The sequence below is a fragment of the Leptonychotes weddellii genome, chromosome 6, assembly GCF_054177405.1.
Source record: "Leptonychotes weddellii isolate Sample4059 chromosome 6, ASM5417740v2, whole genome shotgun sequence".
Classification (NCBI taxonomy): domain Eukaryota; kingdom Metazoa; phylum Chordata; class Mammalia; order Carnivora; family Phocidae; genus Leptonychotes; species Leptonychotes weddellii.
Genome location: NC_138374.1, coordinates 127,915,988 through 127,940,404, shown reverse-complemented (window position 1 = coordinate 127,940,404; position 24,417 = coordinate 127,915,988). Strand labels below are relative to the sequence as shown.

Here is a 24,417-nt window from a genome sequence, read left to right as displayed (position 1 = left end):
GAAAAAAGATAACCTTTCATGCTATCTTAAAAAACTCACAAATAATTAAGAATTAATACTATCTTCTTAAATCAAGTGTCATGTCACACGAAGGACCCGACAACGGAAGAAGATTAGAGTCATTACTAAGAAATGGTGTACAGGAAAATGACCTATGAATTGACAGATAATTTGGCTAAGTTTGTCTGTCATTTTTGTAGGCCAATATTCTGTATATCTCTTCTACTTCAAAATCAGAATTCAACTAGCATCATGCAAGCAACACAATGGGAGAATGCATGGAAAACAATCTGTAACATAGTCGTATGAATATATTGACTATAAATAAAATATAAATAACACCTGATGAAAATTTGCTTGTGTTTTTCTGACAAAGCTCACATTTATTTCACCAATCGATCTATGTACCATTTTATTGTCATGATTAAATAATGGTCAAATAAACCAATTTGCTCTTCTTCCTAATATATACATTTGTCCACCTGAATCACTTTGAGGAAATTCCCTAAAACTCCTGTCCTCAAATGCTACCAAAAAAAGAGAGAGAAACAATGACAATGTCTTATAAACATTCCTTAAAAGAAAACTCTACAGTGTGAAATTTTAAACAATACTTGTGTAAATTTATCTAAACTTTAAGGTATTAAGGTATCACCTGACCATGCTCTCAATTATAAGAACAATGTGAGCAATGATATTTAGGACAAACAGCCTTAGCTCTCCAAACTGAAGTAATAATACTGAGGTAGCCTTACAATGACTTCCTGGCCTCTAACCTCTAGTTTCTTTTCCTAAAATATACTCTCACTCCTCATGCCTATTTAAAAGTTTAAACTACTTGACCTAGTATTCAAGACTCACTACAATTTGCCCCAACCAATCTTTCTTGGTGTTTATCTTTCTAAAACCCTCCTCAACACCCCACAATCCTATTATGGTTCCTATAAAAGTGCTATGCTTTCCCCGCTCCGTGCCCTCAGCTCCTGCTGAACTCTCTACTTACAAAATACTTTGCCCTGTTTCCTACCTACTCCTCAAGCCCCTACTCAAATGCCATATCCTCTGTGAATAAAGCAAACGAGGTGTTTTATGGTTTGATATTTGTCCATGGCAGAGCTCTAGTTCTTCCCTGAGCCGTGCTGCCATAAGGTGTCAGATTACCCATGAAGGAATGATAAAATGTGTATTTAAATTGAAAAGAAATTGGGGCGGTTGGATGGCTGAGTTGGTTAAGGGTCCAACTCTTGATTTCAGCTCAGGCTGTGATCTCAGGGTCATGGGACTGAGCCCCACATCAGGCTCTGTGCTCAGTGGGGAGTCTGCTTGAGATTCTCTCTCCCTCTGCCTCTGCCCCTCCCCACTGCCCCACTCATACATGCACACACTCTCTCTCTCTCTCTCAAATAATCTTTGTAATTTTTTTTAAGGTTTTATTTATTTATTTGACAGAGAGAGATATAGCAAAAGAGGGAACACAAGCAGGGGGAGCAGGGGAGGGAGAAGCAGGCTTCCCGCCGAGCAGGGAGCCCAATGTGGGGCTGGATCCCAGGACCTTGGGATCATGACCTGAGCCGAAGGCAGACGTTTAATGACTGAGCCACCCAGGCGCCCCCCAAATAATCTTTAAAAATAAAAATAAACAGTAAATTGAAAAGGAACTTTCACACAAAAAAACACTAAGAACTACCTAATACGTGGCTATAGATGATTAAAACAAAACAAAAACCCACCCCACTTTAATCAACATTTTAAAAAATCCCTAAAATACATGCATTCATAAAAGGACCACCTAAAGAAACACTGATAACACTGACAACGAAAAGTAGAACATTTTCACAAAAATTCTGATGAACCCCTAAGTAGGGACATTCAACTCTACATCTACAGTCTCTTGAACTCCTCAGTCATTACTTACTGGCCTCCATGCCCTCAAAAACCTCACTGGATACTCAAGTGATAAAATGTAAAAATACTTACCAAAATGGGCTCAAACTTTTTACTGATGTTAAAACATAATTTAGCAAAAATTCCATTAACCAAAGGAAAACAAAATTACTCACAGAAAATGAAAACTTAGGACGTATTCCTAAAAGGAATGATTAATATTCCCCTTTCCATATCTGTTAGTAACAGAAATACCGAAAACCTTCCTAAATTTACTAGAAGATAAACTAGCTAGACTACGATCTCACTATGATCTCAAACCAGGGACCATGTCAGTCTTTTTCACTGCCTCAAGGAGAGTCTAGCACCTGAATTAGGAATAAAAATCTTCTTTCCACCATATAAGCTTGTCTACCCTGAACTGTTGACTATATCCATGTATTATCTTTTCAAAAGAAAAAAAGAGGGGCGCCTGGGTGGCTCAGTTGGTTGGGCGACTGCCTTCGGCTCAGGTCATGATCCTGGAGTCCCAGGATCGAGTCCCGCATTGGGCTCCCTGCTCGGCGGGGAGTCTGCTTCTCCCTCTGACCCTCGCCCCTCTCATGTGCTCTCTCTCTCTCAAATAAATAAATAAATAAAAAGAAAAAAGAAAAAACCTTAAGGAAAAGAGAAGAAATAGCTGGGAAGGTAATCATCACTAGAATAAATGTAATTTGTGCCTTTAACTATATTACAGTTTCTTAAATTTTAAAGGATCTATAATTACATAAAGTCATTTCTTTTTTTTTTTAAAGATTTATTTATTTATTTGAGAGAGAGAGAGTGAGAGAGGGAACACAAGCAGGGGGGAGTGGGAGAGGGAGAAGCAGGGTTCCCGCTGAGCAGGGAGCCCGATGCAGGGCTCGATCCCAGGACCCTGGGATCATGGCCTGAGCCGAAGGCAGAGTTAAATCAAGGCCAGAGCCTCCTGAGCCACCCAGGTGCCCCCATAATGTCATTTCTATTGAAAGAGACAGTAGCCTAGGGACACCTGGGTGGCTCAGTAGGTTAAACGTCGCTTTTAGCTCATGTCATGATCCCAGGGTCCTGGGATCGAGCTCCATGTCGGGCTCCCCGCTCAGTGGGGACCTGCTTCTCCCTCTCTGCTGCTCCCCCTGCTTGTGCTCTCTCTCTCTCGCAAATAAATAAATAAAATTAGAAAGAAAGACAGACACAGTAGCCTAAGGTAAGAGAGGGACTCTAATTCCTAAAGAAAAATTGCATACAGGGATCCTCTCCTGAATGCTGTTCATCTTTGGATTCCTGACACCTGATTCTGTAGGTCAGAGCCTCTGCTTGTAAGTATCCATATTGAAAAAATACAGTTTTAAAATTTCAACCATATGAAAGCATCTTTTTGAAATTATATTTTATTCCCCCTGACAAGACTGAATATGTGATTTAACATGTATCAATTCTCAAAAGTCCCTTTTTCTACTTTCGAAGAAAACATAGCTCACTTTAAAATACTGAAAAAAATGTAAAAAGAATTCTACCTGTTGATCAAGAATTCATCTTTTGTCTTGTGATGAAACACAGGGATTGGAACACCCCACACTCTTTGCCTTGATATGCACCAATATGGCCGTCTGTCCATCATTTCAACCATGGCGTTCAGTGCGGATCCAGGAATAAATTTCACCTTTTTTAACAATTCCTGCAATTGATTCACAAATTAAGTCCAGTGAGAGTAAGCAGAACGAATTTCCTAGAATGGCCATGATTTAGCCCAGTGGTTCTTTATTTTGGACGTTTATAGTCATTCACATGTCTCCCTCCCCATGTCCAAAAAACTAAAAAACTACAGATTTCAGACCAAATGAAACAAAGTGAAAACAGGGCCACAAAGGATCTAATAAATAACATCAAGAGCAGATTTCACCATTAGAGGATGTGACAAGAGATTGTATACTAACTTCCAAGCACTCGAGATCAAAACTGTCAATAACAAGGTTAGCAGAAGCATTAAATTTCATCAAACTGTAGTTAAAATCCATTCAAACTTGATTTCAATGATAATTTTTAAGTACTTAAAAAATAAGCTACCATCTTAGGTTAATAAACAAGGATTACAATAGAACCTAATTTCACAGAGTATGGTTTACAACACAGGAAACACTTTCTCAAAGTCACAGTTACTTCCTATGCACTTACTCTCTTTCAAGAACCTCCCCCCTACTTCCAGCCCCACAAAAAGTTTTTTATTTCATTCATTTGTCAATTACCAAAAGATGAATTGTATAGGAAAATGTCTGGTAATAATCTCCAGAAAGGCCAAAATATGTTAACTTCATTTTTGAGAATCTATCCATTATTTAAAGCATTTTTCTAATTCCAGAGTGATTTAAACATTTTCCTCACTTAAGCTGAACTACAAGAAATCCTCTCCCTGGGGGTGCCTCGGCAGCAAAGTCGGTTAAAGGCTGGACTCTTGGTTTCTGGTTTCGGCTCAGGTCATGATCTCAGAGTCTTGAGATCAAGCCCCAAGTCCAACTCTGCACTCAGCAGGGGTTGTCTGCTCAAAACTTTCTCTCCCTCTGCCCCTCCCCGCTGCTCACTCTCTCCCTCCCCCAACCCTCTCTCAAATAAATAAATAAATCTTTTTTTTTTTTAAGATTTTATTTATTTATTTGACAGAGAGAGAGACAGAGAGAGAAAGAACACAAACAGGGGGAGTGCGAGAGGGAGAAGCAGGCTTCCCACTGAGCAGGGAGCCCGATGCAGGGCTCGATCGCAGGATCATGACCTGAGCTGAAGGCAGACGCTTAACAGTCGACTGAGCCACCCAGGCACCCCTCAAATAAATAAATAAATCTTAAAAAACAAAACAAAAAAAAACCCCTCTCCCCAGAAACCCTTTGTAGCGCCACCTACTGGCAGAATGGCAACATCTGCAATTCAATTTGATTAATACTTGGTTTAAAAATCCAAGAAAAATGAATACAGACTGCATATTTGATTTTGTTAAGCAATAACTATTGCTTTTATAAAACAGTAACAATGGCATTAGAATGACATTTAAATAGTCTTTATATTTCAGATACACATGCTGAAATATTTACGGAAGACACAAGGCCTGAAATTTGCTTCAAAACAATCCAATGGGTAAGGAGTAAAAGGGAGGGGTGGCAGGACGGGCGAAGACAAAAATAAAATTGGCCAAAAGCTGATTAATGTTGAATTTGGGTAGTAGAAACATGGAGTACATTATTTTATTTCCTCAAAGAGGAACTGAAAATTGTATATAAAGGACAATTAAAAAAAAACCAACAACAAAAAACACTTGGCTCCAGCATATTGCATCACATTTAGATGTTCTTCAGTAAAAAAATCTGTTCAGAGCTGTAGTTACTAATCTTAACATTTACAATTAAGGAAACCAGGCTTCACAGGAATGCAAAAAACAAACAAAAAAATCAGTCCATATCACAGTTGCCCACTCTATACAAATACAGAAAACGTAAATTGCTTGCACAGCTTCCAATTGCCAGGCCAACAAATAAACCAACTCATTGCAGTTATACGTTAAGATGAAAGCAGTAAAGCTATCTTCATTATCAGCCTGATTAACAAATAGATATTTGAGCTCTTTCATTCAATAGAATTAAGTTGTTTACGACACACACACACAGATAGATATTTATAGTGAATAACAGAGCTCAAATACATATTAATATTTAGAATACCCATTTTTGTAAAGTATTTGTTAATTCAAAGCAACAATTTTTCAAATTAATTGCAATTTCAATCTTAAGGAAGCACAGGGTTTTTAGAGAGTTTTACCAAATGTTTACTATGTGCCAGATACTGTTTTGAAGCTTTTATTCACTTACCCCACGAGGTAGGCATTATTATCAACTCCATACAGATGGGGATACTGAGGTTCTAAGCTTCACCTCCTGAACACAGTTCTGTCCTAATTCTTTATTACTTTCATTATACTAGGCCAGAAATTTGGACAAGTCCCTTAGCCTCTTTAAGCCACACATGTATAATGAAGGAACAGAAATCCAAGATCCTTCTAAAACTACAATTTTATGAAACCAAATCACCAAATCATAATAGCAGCAATTCCTTCCTTTCCCCAAACCCTACCTCAACTTTGCATGCAACCCTTTCACCTGAGGAAATAAAAACCCAACACTCACAACAGGATGTCTCTTATACCTTGGCTGTGGCCTTGATATCCGTGATATTTACAAACCACTGCTTGCTGGCACGAATAACCACTGGTTTCTTAGTCCTCCAGTCATAGGGATAGCTGTGTACCAATTTCTCCTCTTTCAACAAATGCTTTGAAGACTGAAGCATCTTTATAACTTGAAAAAAATCAGTAACAATTTACATTAGACATAATTAAAAAGTACAATGAAAATCCTACTAACTCTCTAATTCCCAGAGTACTAAACCTGGACTAGTAAGTGCCAGTCAGTAAGAGTAGCCACTTACCAGCTGTCAAGTATAATCTAGGAATCTCCTGGCGAAAAAAGAAGAAACTATAAAACCTTAATTAGATTCCAAATTAAGCCATTCCCATGGTTTTTCACTGCAAAGGAAAGATAAATAGGATAATATCTAAAACTCTACATTTGAAATTCGTAGTCTCTCATACCATGAATCTTTTTTTTTTTAAGATTTTATTTATTCATTTAGATAGAGAGAGAGAGACCATGAGCAGGGAGAGAGGCAGAGGGAGAAGCAGGCTCCCCGCTGAGCCAGGAGCCCGATGTGGGGCTCGATCCCAGGACCCTGGGACCATGACCTGAGCTGAAGGCAGACGCTTAACCATCTGAGCCACCCAGGCGCCCCTTTCATACCATGAATCTTAAAGTGGTCTCCAAAGAATCCAGAAGAAACCAGCTATAGTGGATTGAATTTTATCCTCCCAAAAGATAATGTTCAAGTCCTAACCCTTAGCACTTGTGAATGTGACCATATTTGGAAATAGGCTCTTTGCAGATGTAATCAAGTTAAGATGAGGTCACACTGGATTAGAGTGGGCCCTAAATCCAATGACTAGTGACCTAATAAGAGAGGAGGATACACAGAGACACACAAGAGCAAAGGACATGTGACAATGGGGTCAAAGATTAGAGTGATACAGCTATAAACCAAGGACTGCTAAGGATTACCAGAAGCCACCAGAATCTAGGAAGAGACAAGGAAGTATTCTTCCACTGAACATTCAGAGAGAGCATGGCCTTGCCAAAACACTGATTTCAGACTTCTAGCCTCCAGAACCGTAAGAGTAAATTTCTGTTGTTTTAAGCTACTAAATTTACGGTAATTTGTTACGGTAGTCGCAGGCAAGTAATATACCACGTTTAATTAGCCTTAGTCTTAGTGGGCAAAGGAAAGTCTTCACAGTACCTGGTCCCTGGATCCATAATTATAAAAAGTCAGAAAGCCAAGTCAAGGCTGGAGGATCCCTAAGATTGTAACACATAAACATTGCTAACATGTGCTCAGTACAAGGGTTATAAAAAGAACAGTCAACATCTACCCTCAAGCTTGATTTTATCCTTCCACAAAACTCACACTGCTGTAGCCCTAAAATAATATCTCTCCCTGTTGATTGCCCTGCTTTGCTTAACCACATAGAGCAACTTCAAAACAAAAGATGACAAAGTCCCAACCTCCGTTTTAAACCATGTGGCAAAATAAAATACAACTTCAGATTTTTGTTTCTAATGAAAGTGTATAATGGGAGAACAGCCAGCGAAGGTTGCTGCTGGCTGCTTTTCAGAAAATATATACTTATGATAACAACATACACAACACTCACCCACATCTGTTCCCTCTTCAAGGACAGCCTTGTTTTGAAGTTCAGGACCTGCAACATCTGTGAAAACTCCATCTTCATCCACTAAACAATCCTACAAAGGGTTATTTTCAAAAATTAAAGTACCAAAACATTTTATCTTATAACAATCCCCAGCAAAACAATATATATAAAACACCGCAGTATAGTCTTTCACTACATTGAAAATCTGGGTACTTCTTATGCAATTAATAGAAATTTGTGGATTTATACATTTAAATCACAAAAGGCAAAGGTCTTATTAAAACATATACCACAAGTTTTTTTTTTACTTTTTAATTTTTTTAAGATTTTATTTATTTATTTGTCGAGAGAGAGAGAGAGAATACACAAGCAGGGGTAGTGGCAGGCAGAGGAAGAAGCAGGCTCCCCACTAAGCAAGGAGCCTGATGCGGGACTCGATCCCAGGACCCTGAGATCCTGACCTGAGCCGAAGGCAGACACTTAACCGACTGAGCCACCCAGGCATCCCATACCACAAGTTTAATTAAAGAAGTAAAATCCTCAACAAAACATTAGCAAACCGAATCCAATAATACACTAAAAAAATTATAAACCATAATCATTTGAGATTTAGTCCTAGATTCAAGTGTGATTTGCAAAACAATCAATGTGGTATGTCACATCAAAAAGAAAATGGATAAAAAACATATGATCATTTCAACAGATGAAGAAAAAGCATTTGACAAAGTACAACACCCATTCATGATTTAAAAAAAAAACTCCCTGCAAAGTAGGTTTAGAGGGAATATATCTCAACATAATAAAGTCCTTATATGGAAAACCCACAGCCAACATCATACTCAACAGGGAACAACCGAGAACTTTTCCCCTAAGGTCAGAACAAGAAAAGGATGTCCACTCTCACCACTGTTACTCAACAGAGTACTGGAAGTCCTATTCTCAGCAATTAGACAACATAAGGAAATAAAAGGCATCCAAACTGGTAAGAAGTAAAACTCTCATTATTTGCAGATGACATGATACTATATATAAAAAAAACCCTAAAGACTCCACCAAGAAACTACTAGAACTGATCAATGAATTCAGTAGAGTCGCAAGATACAAACTTAATGTACAAAAATCTGCTGCATTCCTATACACTAATAATGAACCAGCAGAATGTGAAATTAAGAGAACAATCCCATTTACAACTGTACCCAAAACAATAAACTATCTAGGAATAAACTTAACCAAAGAGGTGAAAGACATGTACTCTGAAAACTATAAAACACTGATGAAAGAAATTCAAGATGACAGAAAGAAACGGAAAGACATTCTATGCTCATGGGTTGGAAGAACAAATACTGTTAAAATGTCTATACTACTCAAAGCATCTACAGATTTAATGCAATCTCTATCAAAATACCAACAGCATCTTTCACAGAACTAGAACAAACGATATTAAAATTGGTTGGAACCACAAAAGACCTCAAATAGCCAAAGCAATCCTGAAAAAGAAAAACAAGACCTAAATGTAAGACCTGAAACTATAAAAATCTTTAAAGACAGCATAGGCAATAATGTCTCTGACACTGGCCGTAGCAACATTTTTCTAGATATGTCTCCCAAAACAAAAGCAAAGACAAACTATTGGGATATATCAAAATAAAAAAGTTTCTGCACATCGACGGAAACAATCAACAAGACTAAAAGGCAAACTACTGAATGGGTGAAGATATTTGCAAAGGACATATCTGATAAAGGCTTAGTATCCAAAATATATAAAGAACTTATAAAACTCAACAAAACACGAATTCAAAGGGATAAATGCACCCCATGTTTACTGCAGCATTATTTACCATAGCCAAACTATGGAAGCAGCCCAAATGCCCATCGATACATGAACGGATAAAGAAGATAGAGTGTATACACACACACCATACACATTGGGATATTATTCAGCCATAAAAAAGAATGAAATCTTGTCATTTGCAACAACATGGATAGAGCTGGAGGGTACTAATGCTAAACGAAATAAGTCAGTCAGAGAAAGACAAATACCATATGATCTCACTCATATGTGTTTTTGTATTTTGGGGGGTAAATACCCAGTAGTGTGATTACCAGATTGTAAGGTAGATCTATTTTTAACATTTTGAGTACACTTATCATGAGGAAAAATAAAATAATTTTTGAAAAAGTAAAATATACCAAAAACACCTTTAACTTGGTCTGTATTAATTTCCAGATCTATGGCAATGTACATGTATCATGCTGACTTTGGGGTGCATCTTTAACTAAATGGAAAAACTTCCTAATTGGCATGTGTAACATAAATTTAGAAAGGACTGTTTACTTTAAAAAACAAAAACCAAACTGTTCTTTTCAACTAGTAAAACCTATTTGCCATTTTTCAGAAACTAAAAGTAATGTCTATATGAATTAGTACTTGAAAGAAAAAAATTGTCCCCACTTAATATGTATTTTTCAATTCTAATTTTGTGCCGATTTTGTGTTAGGAAAATCTTTATCAATTAGTATGAATTAATGAGGCATTAGGGGACTGAACAAACCTAAGCACTTCACAACTTAATTATAACAAAAATGACTGCTTATCACCAAAAAATAAAGATACTAGTTAGGACTTATCACTTTAATTCTACAAAAGCAATAATTAAAAAAGAAAAAAGAGGCTAAGTACCGTGGGCAGGTTGTGCTGAGAAGCTACACTGTAATCTTCCATACCATGAGCTGGGGCTGTGTGAACCAACCCTGTTCCTTTTGTCATGGTCACATGATTTGCAGGTAAAAGAGGAGAGGCTTTATCGGGAATTAAAGGATGAGCACAAGTACCATTTTCCAAATCTACACCTGTGGGGAAAGAAAACCATAATTAAGACTTATTTTACATGACAATGCTTCTACCTCTTCAACAGTAGCAGTATCAGGTGAAAGGTGCAGGATCTGGAACGAGACTGGGCTCAAACTTCTGCTTCCCCTTTTACTTGCACTGTGACCTTAAGGAATCCATAATATGTGGATAATTACAATTCCTACCTCAGAGGATTGCCATGAGTATAAACTGAGGTAATGCATTTTAAGTATGTCGGGCCCTTAGCACAATACCTGTCATACAATAAATGATTTAAATATTAGCAATTATTATAACAGATAACTCAAATGGGCCCTAGAAGATTTCTCTAATTTATGTACGGCTATACACCTTTTGGAGCGTAAGGACAAAGAAATTGTAGATCAACAGATCAATGACCAGTAGGTTCTAACACTTTCTCTGAGGGAACTGACTGTTGTTGTTTTTCATAATGTTACCCTAAAAAGGTAAGAGATGATAAATAATACCTAACAGTCACTGGGTACCCACGGTGTACTGGGCTCAACATAAATTCTTACTTCATCTTCATAATACTGCAAAACACCTAAGATTATCTGCAATTTACAAATCAGAAAACAAGAAAATGTAGGCAATTTGCCTGAGGTTACATGGCTATAAATGACTGAATTCAACTTCCAAGGCAAGTATGACTCTAATGTTCTATATAACTCCAACCCCTTTAATAATGTATCAGACCCATCATCTATCAGGTTTTCTACACCATTAGCAATGTTTCCCACCTTTACTGCTTCTTGACTTGGGTTCTATAAATTTATCTTTCACATGTTCTAAACATAACATAAATAAATAATTCTCCAAACTTCAAAAAGATTACCGGGCTCCACCTATACATTCACCAGGATGTACTAAATAAGTATGTCATCCTATCTACTCTTCAATAATTAAAGAAACGTCAATGGCCCCTTTACTCCTAAGATCTTCCCCACAAACCACCCTTCATTCTTCCAAACTAAATCATATTAACTTTAAAAAAAACTGTCCTCGTCGAGCAACGTCTCCACTTTTATAATCCTCTTTTCTAGCTATAGAGCAAAAAAAAGTAACCCATTCAATACCACTAGAAGAACAACAAAAATCTTGTAACTTTGACATTTCATAGATAACCCTGTCGCTGATTTCATTTTGGTTAAAACAGCACAATGAGTAAAAGGCTTGAGAAAAACTAACATTCCTTTATAACTAATAACAAGGAACTCCCTTTTCTGAAAAAAATCACAAACTCTCCTCGCTGTTTGACTTGGATGACTTGGCACTTTATTTCTTCTATTTCAAATACTTGAGTTACTAGGAAAAACTTGAATACTTCAGGATTTTTTCCAAGATAATTCGTAATGCTGTTAAAGAAGAAAATGGTCAACACTGATTTTTAGAGAAATTTACTGTTTAGTTTCCACTCTGATTCCCTTCTCTAAACTAGATTCGTAAGTGAGGCCAGTCCCCATGACCCTATGTTGTACTTTTCATGCATTTTTAGTATGGAAATTAAAGGTTTACGGTGAAGTAAATTTCATCTATTAACTTTCCTTTATCCCCATACTTAGTGTATCTACCACTTAATACTCTCCCTCACCTCCCAACAAAGATCTCTGAATGATCAATAAAAAAACAATTTATATTTTTCTGGAAAGAAAAGCTATCCTACACAAATTATTCCATTTTAGCTGTTCAAAATTCCTACTACTTTAATAAGTAATAAGCTAATTGTCACCAGTTTATTTTGCTACAGATGAGAAGTATATCTACTTCTCTGAAATGCGGTGGCCCAAAATGGCAACCCAATGATTCTCTGACTGTCATAATTTGAAACAATTACCCAATCTAGAAAGGTGATCTTAAATTTAACCTGAGCACTTTCAAAAACCTTGTGAGAATGCCATTCAGCTTCTATAACAACATCTAACTTGTCAATGAAGTTTATAATACCTTCTGTGCTTAAAAAAGGGGTAGAAGGCAGTTTGGAGTAAAGAATATACTGGATCCTCTAACTTACTTATTGTACCAATAAGGACCAAATGGTATTAAATATCAAACATTTTGTAGCTTCTTCCCTGCTTTTGACATAAAACCCTTTTTATTTTTGTTAAGATTACTTAAACTTCTAACCAGCTTGTATCTGAAATGATACATTTAGAGGGCTTCTCTGTTTAGCTAGGCAATCCTTCCATTTTGGGATGTCTCTATTCATTCTATTTGTGTGATTTTTTTAAACTTATTTATTTACTTTAGAGAGAGAGAGAGAGCACAAGCAGTAAGGGCAGAGGGAGAGGAAAAGAGAATCTCAAGCAGACTCTAAGCTGAGTGTGGAACTTGACTCAGGGCTCGATCTCACAACCCTGAGATCACAATGAGCCAAAATCAAGAGTTGGACACTCAACCGACTGAGCCACCCAGGCGCCCTGTGATTTTCTTTTTTAAGTAAGAAACTCAAGAAACTCAAAGATTATCATCCCTAAAGATCAAGGAGGATTTTAAATTTCCCTAGATTTTAGTAATTATATTTCAAAACCAGTCAATACTTTAGAAGTCCCAAATTATAGATTAAGGATTCTTTTGATAGAAGTACAATCTTTGGAATAATTTTCAGAATTTACTAAGTTTCCTCATTAAAATCATATACCAAAAAATAAAGATATTTATTTCCTTCCTTGCACCTTTGATTAAATCAGATAAAGGTTAATTTTTAGTGATTTAATTTTGAATAAAATTTTAAAAGGATATTTGTATATTCTACATTGTTCAAAGGACATTTACCTAATTTTACATTGGGCATTTGCTGGAAATACTATTGTGCTTTTGTCAGTGTTCATATTTTCTATACTCCTATCATGTTTAATATATATTTTCCTTTAGAATAATCAACGCAAAATATATTCTAGAAAGGTAGAAGCCATATCTGTTTCAATTCACAACGCAAAATATTTAGCAAAGTAGTAAACTCAAATCAAATGGATATTCTGATGACTGTGATGGTCAGAATATCTATAAGCCTTTACCTGAAAATGTTGAAATAACCTCAAATGTTGTTTCTAAAGCAGAAGCAACAGGTGTTACTTTATCTGCAGCAAGTATATACAGCTCTCCAGATTTGGAACATTTCACAACAGCATACCTAAAATAAAATTTTAAAAGAAAATTACTAATAATGAAAAAAGAGAAGCCACAGATAGGATTTTAAATGTTTTACATCATTTTAGGAAAACAAACTTCAAGACCAAAAAGGCACTACTTTCAAAGAACTTCATCTGTTACATTTGTTTCATTTTTCTTTTCTTTAAAGATTTTTATTTGAGAAAGAGTGAGCAAAAGAGCACAAGCCTGGGTGGGGCAGGGGTGGAGAGGCAGAGAGAGAAACAGACACCCCACTGAGCAGGGAGTCTGATGAGGGGCTTGATCCCAGGACACCGGGATCACGACCCAAACCAAAGGCAGATGCTAAACCAACTGAGCCACCCAGGTGCCCCACATTTGTTTCGTTTTTCAAAAAAGCTGGAATTGAGGGCTAAATGGAATCATATAAAGCTTAATAAAATCTATATGAACATCACAACTAAGTTATAATTCACTAAATTTTAAGAGAACTAAACTAAATTTTAAGATGAAATAAATTCAAAATAATGCTAATGATGGAATCAATCCTATTGAAGGATAAAACAAAAAATACAGTAATATACTTACTTTGCATCTGGCATATAACAAACAGCTTGATTGGCTGGAATTGTCCAAGGCTGGGTGGTCCAGATTAAAAAACTAACAGGAGATGAGCCATCTGTGAAAATAAAATTTCAAATATGCTAGCAAATGTTACAATTCCGTAACTTTGATAAACTTAAGCAATGAATAAATCTTACCTATGAGAGATACCAACTTGGGAGAAGGCTTCAGGAGAGGGAATTTTACATATATTGAGCGACTGACATGCTCAGGATTATACTCAAGTTCTGCTTCAGCCAATGCAGTTCTAAGGTTTAAGAATATTAGACATAAATATTTGAGGGACTCACAAAATTCTCCACTTTAAATACCAAAAACACATACGTACCTCGATGAGGGAGACCAAAACACAGGTTTGTAAGATCGATAAATCAAGCCCTATAAAAGACAAATATATTATATGAAAGCTGGAATTTTAGAACACATAATTTAACATACCAAAGGAAAAAAATACTTCATTACCTTCTCATACATTTGGTAGAAAATTCTCAACTGTTGGGCCTCATATTTTCCATCAAATGTATAGTAGCAATTATTCCAATCTGCCATTATTCCCCAACGAATAAATGCTGATCTCTGTTTCTTAATTGCTGCTTCAGCAAATGATCTAGCTAAAAAAAAATTAAGAGAGAAAAGCATCTGAAAACCAATAAATTCTTAAACATGGTTTAGTATGTCTCTAAACAGAGGTATTGCACACAGGGTATATATACTATAAAATGTATTTAACAGGAAAATTATTTTGAAAGTTGTAAGTGTTCAGAAGATAACTAAAATTCTAAAATTAATCAGAATTTCAAAAATATTTTCCAGACTTTATACAATGACCTTACATTTAAAAAAAAATAAACTGGAAAAATTATTTTTCATATCTCTTAATTTGAGAAAAGATAAGAGAATGATTCTTATTTCATTATACACAGAAAAAGTAATCAGTACATCTAGTTTAAGCCAATAATAAGATGCCCTACAGTGAAATAAAAAATCTTCACAATCATATCTAAATATACAACAGTTTTAGAACACAAAATTCCTTCCTGACCCAATCTACTGAAGGATCAAATGAGATTAATTTAAAAAAATATAGGGGCGCCTGGGTGGCTCAGTCGTTAAGCATATGCCTTTGGCTCGCCCAGGGTCCTGGGATGGAGCCCCACGTTGGGTTCCCTGCTCTGCAGGAAGCCTGCTTCTCCCTCTCTCTCCCACTCCCCCTGCTTGTGTTCCCTCTCTCGCTGTGTCTCTCTCAAATAAATAAATAAAATCTTCTAAAAAAAAATTTTTTTTTTAAATATATATATGTATTTTAGAATTGACTTTTAGTCTAGCACTCGAAATAGGTCAACATATTTCACAAAATATGAAGATCAAAGAACTGAAAAATGGACTTGGAAATGCTCACAAAATCTTTCCTTTAATCTCTGAACATAAGTTCTCACAAAAGTCAATTAAACGAAATCTGAATTTTCTGTGACAAAAATTGGTTTCTAACAGATCCCATTATAGCCAAAAAAACAAAAACAAAAAACAACAGAAAGTCTCTTCAATTAAGCCCTGGCTTTTCCAAGGAACCAGCATTTAAGAATAACCATTTCAAAACAGAAACAGAGATTATTTACCTTTCTCTCTAATTTCCACAGCTGAAAGATTCTGAGCTTTTCCACCAAGTTCTGATAATACTTTTATTTCAATGGGTAACCCATGACAATCCCAGCCTGGCACAAAATGTATTTTGGAACCTCTCATCATATGGTATCGATTGGCTATATCCTTCAGAATCTGCAAAGATAAGATGATAATCATCATTCATATATAAAGCATGTGACCTTGTTTTATTCCTTTTTAAAAAATTTTTAATTTAAATTCAATTTAGTTAACATATAGTGTGTTATTAGTTTCAGGGGTAGAATTTAGTGATTCATCAGTTGCATATAAAATACCCAGAGCTCATTACATCACGTGCCCTCCTTATTACCCATCACCCCAGCCCCCCACCCACCTCCCCTCCAGCAACCCTCAGTTTCTTATAATTAAGGGTCTCTTATGGTTCACCCTAGTTATATCTCTTTATATCATTGTAAAACACTGAGAAAGCCCAATTTTAAAAGGATTTCTATAAACAAAATAACCTATTAAATCTACTAACTCAACCTATTTTGTTTTATTGATCAGAACAGATAACACTGCATTATATTCCTATCTGGTAAAGTGATGTGTTCCTTGATCTTTCTTTAAATTTTGACTATTCAGGGGCGCCTGGGTGGCTCAGTCGTTAGGCGTTTGCCTTCGGCTCAGGTCATGATCCCACGGTCCTGGGATCGAGCCCCGCATCGGGCTCCCTGCTCTGCGGGAGGCCTGCTTCTCCCTCTCCCACTCCCCATGCTTGTGTTCCCTCTCTCACTGTGTCTCTCTCTGTCAAATAAATAAAATAAAAAATAAAAATTAAAAAATTTAAAAAAAGGAATTTTTGACTATTCAAACACATTTACTTTCCAGATTTGCTTTTTAGCCATTAAGTATGTTAAAAAATTTTTTTAAATATTCTTTGTTGTTTATGATTATAAGAGAAATACAAGCTTTTCCAAAAAAAAAAAAGAGTAATATAGGTTACTTGTTCTAAAAAAAAAAAAAAAATACAAATGTTATAGAAATAACAAATATTAGGTTTAAAAATTTTTTTTGCAAAATTAGATCCTAATGTAACACTGTTTTAAAACTTGTTTTTCGGGGCACCTGGGTGGCTCAGTCATTAAGCGTCTGCCTTCGGCTCAGGTCATCATCCCAGGGTCCTGGGATCAAGCCCCGCATCAGGCTCTCTGCTCAACAGGAAGCCTGCTTCTCCCTCTCCCACTCCCCCTGCTTGTGTTCCCTCTCTCGCTGTCTCTCTGTCAAATAAATATATAAAAAATCTTTTTTAAAAAAATAAATAAAACTTGTTTTTCCTCCTTCAGTTAATAATATTTGGGCATCTTTCATGTCAGTACAGATATATCTGCCTAATTCCTTTTAAGATTCCATACTACTTCATTCCCAAGATTTATTTAATCAAATCCCATTAAGGACAGTGCTGAAAAAGAAAAAAAGTCAATCCAAAATCCTAGATGCAGCAAAAATTTACTTGAAGGATAAAAAGAAAATCATGAACACAGTGACTAAACTGCCGAATTCAGGGGAGAGCTTCAGCAGCCCACGTGACCCATCAGAAGAAAGAATCAGTGAAATAAAGACAGATCATTTGAAATTATCCAGTTAAAGGTATAAAAGATACAAGAATGAAAAGGAATAAAGAAAGCCTTCAGAACTAATTTGAAACCACTTAAAAAAATAATCTATGCTTTATTGAGAATCCCAGAATGAAAAGAGAGGGAAAAAGAATCAGAAAGTTTATTTAAAGAAACTGTAGCTGAAAAAAAAAAAGAAAGAAAAGAAAAAGAAACTGTAGCTGAGAACTTCCTAAAACTGGGGAGATATTTGGATATCCAAGTTCACTAAGCTCATACATTCCCAACAAATGCAACCCAGAAATCTTCTAAAAGATACACTATAATAAAACTGTCAAAAATCAAAGACAAAGTAAGAACCTTGAAAGCTGCAAGAGAAAAAAGCTTGTCAATTACAAGACTCCCCTTCCCCCATAAGGCTATCAAATTTCTCTGCAGAACCCTTGCAGGCCAGGACAGAGAAGAATGACACAATCAAAATGCTGCAAATAAACTTCCAACCAAGAATACTTCACCTGGCAAAGCTGTCCTTGAGAAATGAAGGAGAAATAAAGACTTTCCTAAACAAACAAATGCTGAGGGAGTTCTTCACCACTAGACCTACCATACGAGAAATTCTGAAAGGAGCTCTTTAAGATGAAATGAAGGGATGCTATTTACTACCAGGAAAACACATAAAAATACTTAAAGTAAGTATATAGTCAAATTGAAAATACCCCAGTAGTATAATATGTTGGTGCATTTATGCCATACTGTGCACCTGGGTGGCTCAGTCGGTTAAGCATCCAGCTCTTGATTTCAGCTCAGGTCATGATCTCAGAGTCATGGGATCCAGTCCTGCATCAGGCTCAGCCCCAAGTGTGTAGCCTGCCTAAGATTCTCTCTCTCCCTCTCCCTCTGCCCCTCCCCCACCCCACTAACCGCCTCTCCCCCCCGCGCCACACACACACTCTCTCTCTCTAAAAAAAATAGCCCAAAGGACAGAAGTATTAAAGATAATTATAGCTACAATAACTTGTTGGTATATTCACAATATAAAAAGATGTAAATTGTGACATCAAAACATAAAACAAAATGTGTTAGAAGTAGTAACAGGATAGAATTTTTTGTATGTGATTAAAGTTAAGTTGTTATCAGCTTAGAAGACGGTTATATTTCATGTAAGCCTCATGGTAATCGATGAGGGAAACAAAGGCAAGAGAAGTGAAGTTTAAATTAAATCTCCTGGGGCACATGGGTGGCTCAGTCCTTAAACATCTGACTTTGGCTCAAATCATGATCTCAGGGTCCTGGGATCAAGGCCCTTCACTGGGCTCCGCACTCAGCGGGGAGTCTGCTTCCCCCTCTCCCTCAGCCCCTCCCCTGACTTGTGCTTTTTTTCTCTCTCAAATAAATAAATAAAATCTTTAAATAAATAAATAAATCTCCTTACAGCTTGCACCCCACTGATACCTGAAACATGCAGAGCATGACCTTCCTCAAGGAACTCATGGCGGCCTTACGCCTTAATGTTTATGTTTTATTAAAGACTAAAAGTAACCTTAACAGCAGCTAGACCCTCAAGGTCCTGAAAGCCTTGCTTCCAAATTCCTTAGAGACTTACACTATCCCTAACCCCCACTAGTTAAAAAGTATTCAAGAATGGATAAATATACACAAAAAAACTGATACACTAAGTTAATTGAAGGAAAAATGGAAATCATCATCTCAATAGAAGGAGAAAAAGCATCTGACAAAATGCAACATCCTGGGGCGCCTGGGTGGCTCAGTCGTTAAGCATCTGCCTTCGGCTCAGGTCATGATCCCAGGGTCCTGGGATCGAGCCCCACATCGGGCTCCCTGCTCAGCAGGGAGCCTGCTTCTCCCTCTCCCTCTGTCTACCACTCTGCCCACCTGTGCTCTCTGTCAAATAAATAAATAAAATCTTAAAAAAAAAATGCGGGCGCCTGGGTGGCTCAGTTGGTTAAGCGACTGCCTTTGGCTCAGGTCATGATCCTGGAGTCCCTGGATCGAGTCCCACATCGGGCTCCCTGCTCGGCAGGGAGTCTGCTTCTCCCTCTGACCCTCCCCCCTCTCATGTGCTCTCTCTCATTCTCTCTCTCAAATAAATAAATAAAATCTTTAAAAAAAAAAAAAAAAGGCAACATCCTTCCATGATAAAAGATCTCAACAAAGCGGGTATAAAAGGAATGTACCTCAACATAATAAAGACCATATATGATAAGCCACAGATACCATCATACTCAGTAGTGAAAAGTTGAAAGCTTTTCCTCTAAGATCATGAGTAATACAAGGGTGCCCACTCTCACCACTCCTATTCAACATAGTATTGGAGGTCCTGCCAGAGCAAATGGGCAAAAAAAAGAAATAAAAGGCATCCAAATCAAAGGTAGCAGTAAAATTATGTTTACGGATGTTAACTAATTGTGGTATTCGTTTACCAATACATACATGTATCAAATCATTGCGTTGTAAACCTTAAACTAATACAATGTTATACGTCACTTACGTCTCAATAAAATGGGAGGGGGCTAAAATTAGTTCTCTCAAAAAATTGCAGACTGATGCTATTTATTATCTACCCCACATAAATGACCTGGTACCTGCTAGTACTCTCAAAACTCGGCTTAAAGATCACTTCCTCAGGGAGATCTTCTCTGATACTGAAGTCAAAAAGTTATTCTAAAATTTATCTGGAAAAGCAAAGAAACTGACATTGCTAAAGCAATTTTGAAAATACAATGGGAAGAATGAGACTACCCAATTTCAAGACTTATTCTGTAGCGACAGTCACCAAAACTGTGGTATTAGCAGGACAGACACATAGATTAACGGAACAAAATAGAGAATCCAGAAATAGAGCCACACATATTTGCCCAACTGATTTTTGACAGTAGTACAAAAGCAACTCATTAGGGAAAGATAGCCTTTTCAACAAATGGTGTTAGACATCCACAGGGAAAAAAATAACCCTCAGTGTAAGTCTCATACCTTACATAAAAGTTAACTCAAAATGTGTCATGTATTTAAATGTAAAATGTAACTTTTAGAAAAAATATAGCAGAAAATCTTTAGGCTTAAAGGCTTGGCAGAGTTTAGACATTACACTACAAGTTATGATTCATAAAAGGAAAAAGTGATAAACTGGACTTCATCAAAATTAAGAACTTTTAGGGGCACCTGGCTGGCTCAGTCGGAAGAGCATGCAACTCTTGATCTTGGGGTCATGAGGTTGAGCCCCACACCGGGGGTAGAGATTACTTAAAAAAAAAGAACTTTTGGGCGCCTGGGTGGCTCAGTCGTTGGGCGTCTGCCTTCAGCTCAGGTCATGATCCCAGGGTCCTGGGATCAAGTCCCACATTGGGCTCCATGCTCCGCGGGAAGCCTGCTCCTCCTTCTCCCACTCCCCCTGCTTGTGTTCCTGCTCTCACTATGTCTCTCTCTGTCAAATAAATAAATAAAATCTTAAAAGAACTTTTACTCTTCAACATATCCTGTTAAGAGGATGAAAAGAAAGCTACAGACTGGAAGAAATAGTTGCAAATCACGTATCTGACAAAGGTTTCAGACCTAGGCTATATACATAAAGAACCCTCAAGACACAACAGTAAAAAAAACCCGAACAATCCAGGTAAAAAATGGACAAGGTCAAGGCGCCGGCAGATTCAGTCTGGTGAGGGCTGCTTTCTAGGTTCACAGACCATCAGCTTCTCACAGAGCATAAGGGAGACAAGGAAGCTCTCTGGGGTCTCTTTTGTGAAGGTGCTAATATCACTGATAAGGGCTCTGCCCTCATGACTTAATCACTTCCCAAAGGCCCCCAACTCCAAGTACCATCACATTAGAGATTATTAGGCTTAAACATATAAATAAATATAAATTTAAGAGTAGGAAAGAACAAATATTCATTCTACTTTCAGTCTAACATTTATATATTTTACTTGTCTTCTTATGTCTCTCCTGATCAGAGCATAAGCTCCATAAAGACAAGACTCATCTGTTTTGTTCACTGCAATTCCCAGAGTCTCGAAAAATGTCTGGCACATAGTAGGTGCCCAGTAATTATTTACTGACTAAAATATTTACTAGAGTAAAATAACAATAAGCTCAAAGCAAATACCAGGGATGTTATTTTTCACACAGCACGAAAACTGTTTATTGCTGCTTTCTATTAACACATTTTAGTTTTGGGGCGCCTGGGTGGCTCAGTCATTACGCATCTGCCTTCAGCTCATGTCATGATACCAGGGTCCTGGGATCGAACCCCGCATTGGGCTCCCTGCTCAGCGGGAGGCCTGCTTCTCCCTCTCCCCCTGCTTGTGTTCCCTCTCTCACTGTCTCTCTCCGTCAAATAAAAAAATAAATAATCTTTAAAAAAAAAAGACATTTTCTGGGCGCCTGGGTGGCTCAGTCATTAAGCGTCTGCCTTCGGCTCAGGTCATGATCCCAGGGTCCTGGGATCGAGTCCCACATCGGGCTCCCTGCTCGGCAGGAAGCCTGCTTCTCCCTCTCCCGCTCCCCCTGCTTGTGTTCCTGCTCTCGCTATCTCTCTCTGTCAAATAAATAATAAAAATCTAAAAAAAAATTAAAAAATTAAAAAATTTAAAAAAATTAAAAAAAAAAGACATTTTCATTTTGGGTTGCCTGGGTGGCTCAGCTGGTTAACTGTCTGACTCTTGATCTCAGCTCAGGTCTTGATCTCAGGGCTGTGAGTTCAAACCCCTTGTTGGGCTCCACCCTGAGTATGAAGCCTACTTAAACACATTTAGTTTTACCCATCAATGCAAACTTACATAATTGTCATAAAATTAGAATACACTCCTTTGTAAAGCGTACTTAAATAAAGGTTTTTCCCTCAAGTTTTATAAATTAAATTACAATTACCTTATTCAAAGTATGTCCAACATGTGGGTCACCATTTGCATAAGGAGGTCCATCATGAAGACAAAATTCTGTTTTTACTTTTCTTTCTCTTTGCCATGAATAAAGTTCTGAAAATCCACATTTCTGTTTAAAAAGAACCATAACGTCTGAACATCAACCAAATACATACCCCCTGAATCTTAGCATAAATAACAGCCAGCATTTGCTTATTTCTTATCCCATACCAATGTATTCAACTCTAAAACCCAATGGTGAGGCTTCTAAAATGCACATCTGAGTCCTCATCTTTTGTTTCCCCATAGGCTTCAGATTGAAGTTTAAGTTCTTTATATAGTAAACAGGGCTCTACAAAAGTTAGCACCACCAAATTCTGGCCAGTCTCTCCGCACTCCCCACCATCCACTCCTCAGTCCTGCCATGCTGAAGATTACATCCCAGCCCACTCACACACACACTCTTATTCTTGCTCTCCTTTGGCCTCAACACTACCTACCAAATCCCAACAATACTCACTGCAGCCCTACTTCCCTTCTCGCACCTAGTGTGTACCCCTGGCCCAGGCACTTTGTTTGCTCTTATGGGCTGTTCCCTTATTTGAAAAAAAAAAAAATGTTAATAGCCAATTCACAGAGCTGGTGTGAAAAATACATGAGGAAACGTTTGAAATTGTCACAGTTCCTGGCATATCCATGATACTGAATAAAACACTTTAAAAAAGTAGATGGCTAAAACAGGTTTATGAGTCTAGAGCTCTGATAAATTGCCATAAGAATATTTAGGCTAAGCAAATTTACTTAACCTATATATGCTGAATATCAGGGATTTTAAAGACTCCAAAATTACAGAAGCTAACAAGTGAATCTGCTCTTAGAAAGTTCAGTCTAGTACAGGAGACAGATGCAGATTTTAGGAAGGGGACTCTGAGGAAGTACAGCTACTCTATTCTGCAAACAATTCAGAATTCCAACTAGGCGCCTACTGACACCACAAAAGTAAGCTTCAATTTTCCCACAAAATCGAATTTTTATTTATATGTGTCCATGTTAATTTGCTTTTCAGAAGTTACTGGGTAAGTGTCCAAATCCAACTTTTTTTTTTGCCTAAAAAATGAGACTATATTCAGTTCTGTTCTGCTATGTGAGCATCCCCCTTAATACTCTGCTCTGGAACCTCTGAGGGATTCACCTAGAGGTTTTCAAGCAAGAAACCCTGAGATGAGCAGATGATTTCCACTGGTCCAGCCATAACACCCCCGCCCAAAGGGGCCCGGAGTCTGTGGCCAGGTCCCACCCGCCAGGGGTGTGGTCGCCCGGAGCGGCGGCCGGAGAGGGCCCGGCTCCCCTTCGCCCCAGGCCAGGTCGGGCCTCCCTGCCCACCTGCTGGATCTCCAGCTCCGTGTCGGGCTGCTGGCGGCCCAGCAGCTTCATGGGGAAGCTGGTCTGCGGCAGCAGCACCGTGTCCCGATATCTGCCATTATTCGAGCTCTGCAGCTGGTTACTGGCCCCGGTGACTGACCGCACCAAAAGCCTCCTCGTCGTCCCTCGCCACCCCGGTTGACAGCGAAGGCGGGGCGGCACCCATAAATTCCGGGCCGCGGCCAGAGCGGCGGCTCCCAGCCCGCGCGGGTGCAGCCCCCAACGCATAGCCAGCCAACCCCGGCCTCCCCGTGAGCGCCAGGTCCTCCGCGGGAGGGTCCCGCGGGGGTTCTGGAAAACCGGGACCCCAGAGGACCTCCGCAAGCTCTGCCGGAGTGCGCACGCGCGCGGGGCACGGAAGGGGCGGGAAGCAGGCCCTTCCCAGAGACAGCAGGAAGGCAGCCACCCCGGGTCTTGGCCGCAACCGGGGCGGGGCCGGGCAGACCCTGAGGGGCGGGGCAAGGTGTGATGGGCCTGCCGGGGCTCAGATTTCAATCACAGAGTCCTGACTTTAAGGTACTTTAGTATATCCAGGATATATAATATATAGCAAATATTTAAGATATTTTTAGTATATCCAAGATATTA

The 24,417-nt window shown here is 38.1% G+C and overlaps 1 protein-coding gene across 1 annotated transcript in view; it reads right to left on the bottom strand.

Moving 5' to 3' along the window:
- The window catches only part of IARS2 (isoleucyl-tRNA synthetase 2, mitochondrial), a 53,936-nt gene extending 29,763 nt beyond the window's left edge, over positions 1-24,173 (bottom strand). Inside the window, exons 1-12 of the mRNA XM_006744924.3 lie at positions 23,791-24,173; positions 22,415-22,537; positions 15,929-16,088; positions 14,775-14,923; positions 14,641-14,690; positions 14,450-14,559; positions 14,277-14,367; positions 13,595-13,710; positions 10,389-10,558; positions 7,709-7,799; positions 6,091-6,242; positions 3,420-3,580 (exon numbers count right to left, since the gene is read on the bottom strand). Coding sequence (XP_006744987.2) covers positions 3,420-3,580; positions 6,091-6,242; positions 7,709-7,799; positions 10,389-10,558; positions 13,595-13,710; positions 14,277-14,367; positions 14,450-14,559; positions 14,641-14,690; positions 14,775-14,923; positions 15,929-16,088; positions 22,415-22,537; positions 23,791-24,057 — 1,640 coding nt within the window. The 5' untranslated portion in view covers positions 24,058-24,173. The remainder of the gene's footprint in view (positions 1-3,419; positions 3,581-6,090; positions 6,243-7,708; positions 7,800-10,388; positions 10,559-13,594; positions 13,711-14,276; positions 14,368-14,449; positions 14,560-14,640; positions 14,691-14,774; positions 14,924-15,928; positions 16,089-22,414; positions 22,538-23,790) is intronic.
- Between the last annotated feature and the right edge of the window lie 244 nt (positions 24,174-24,417).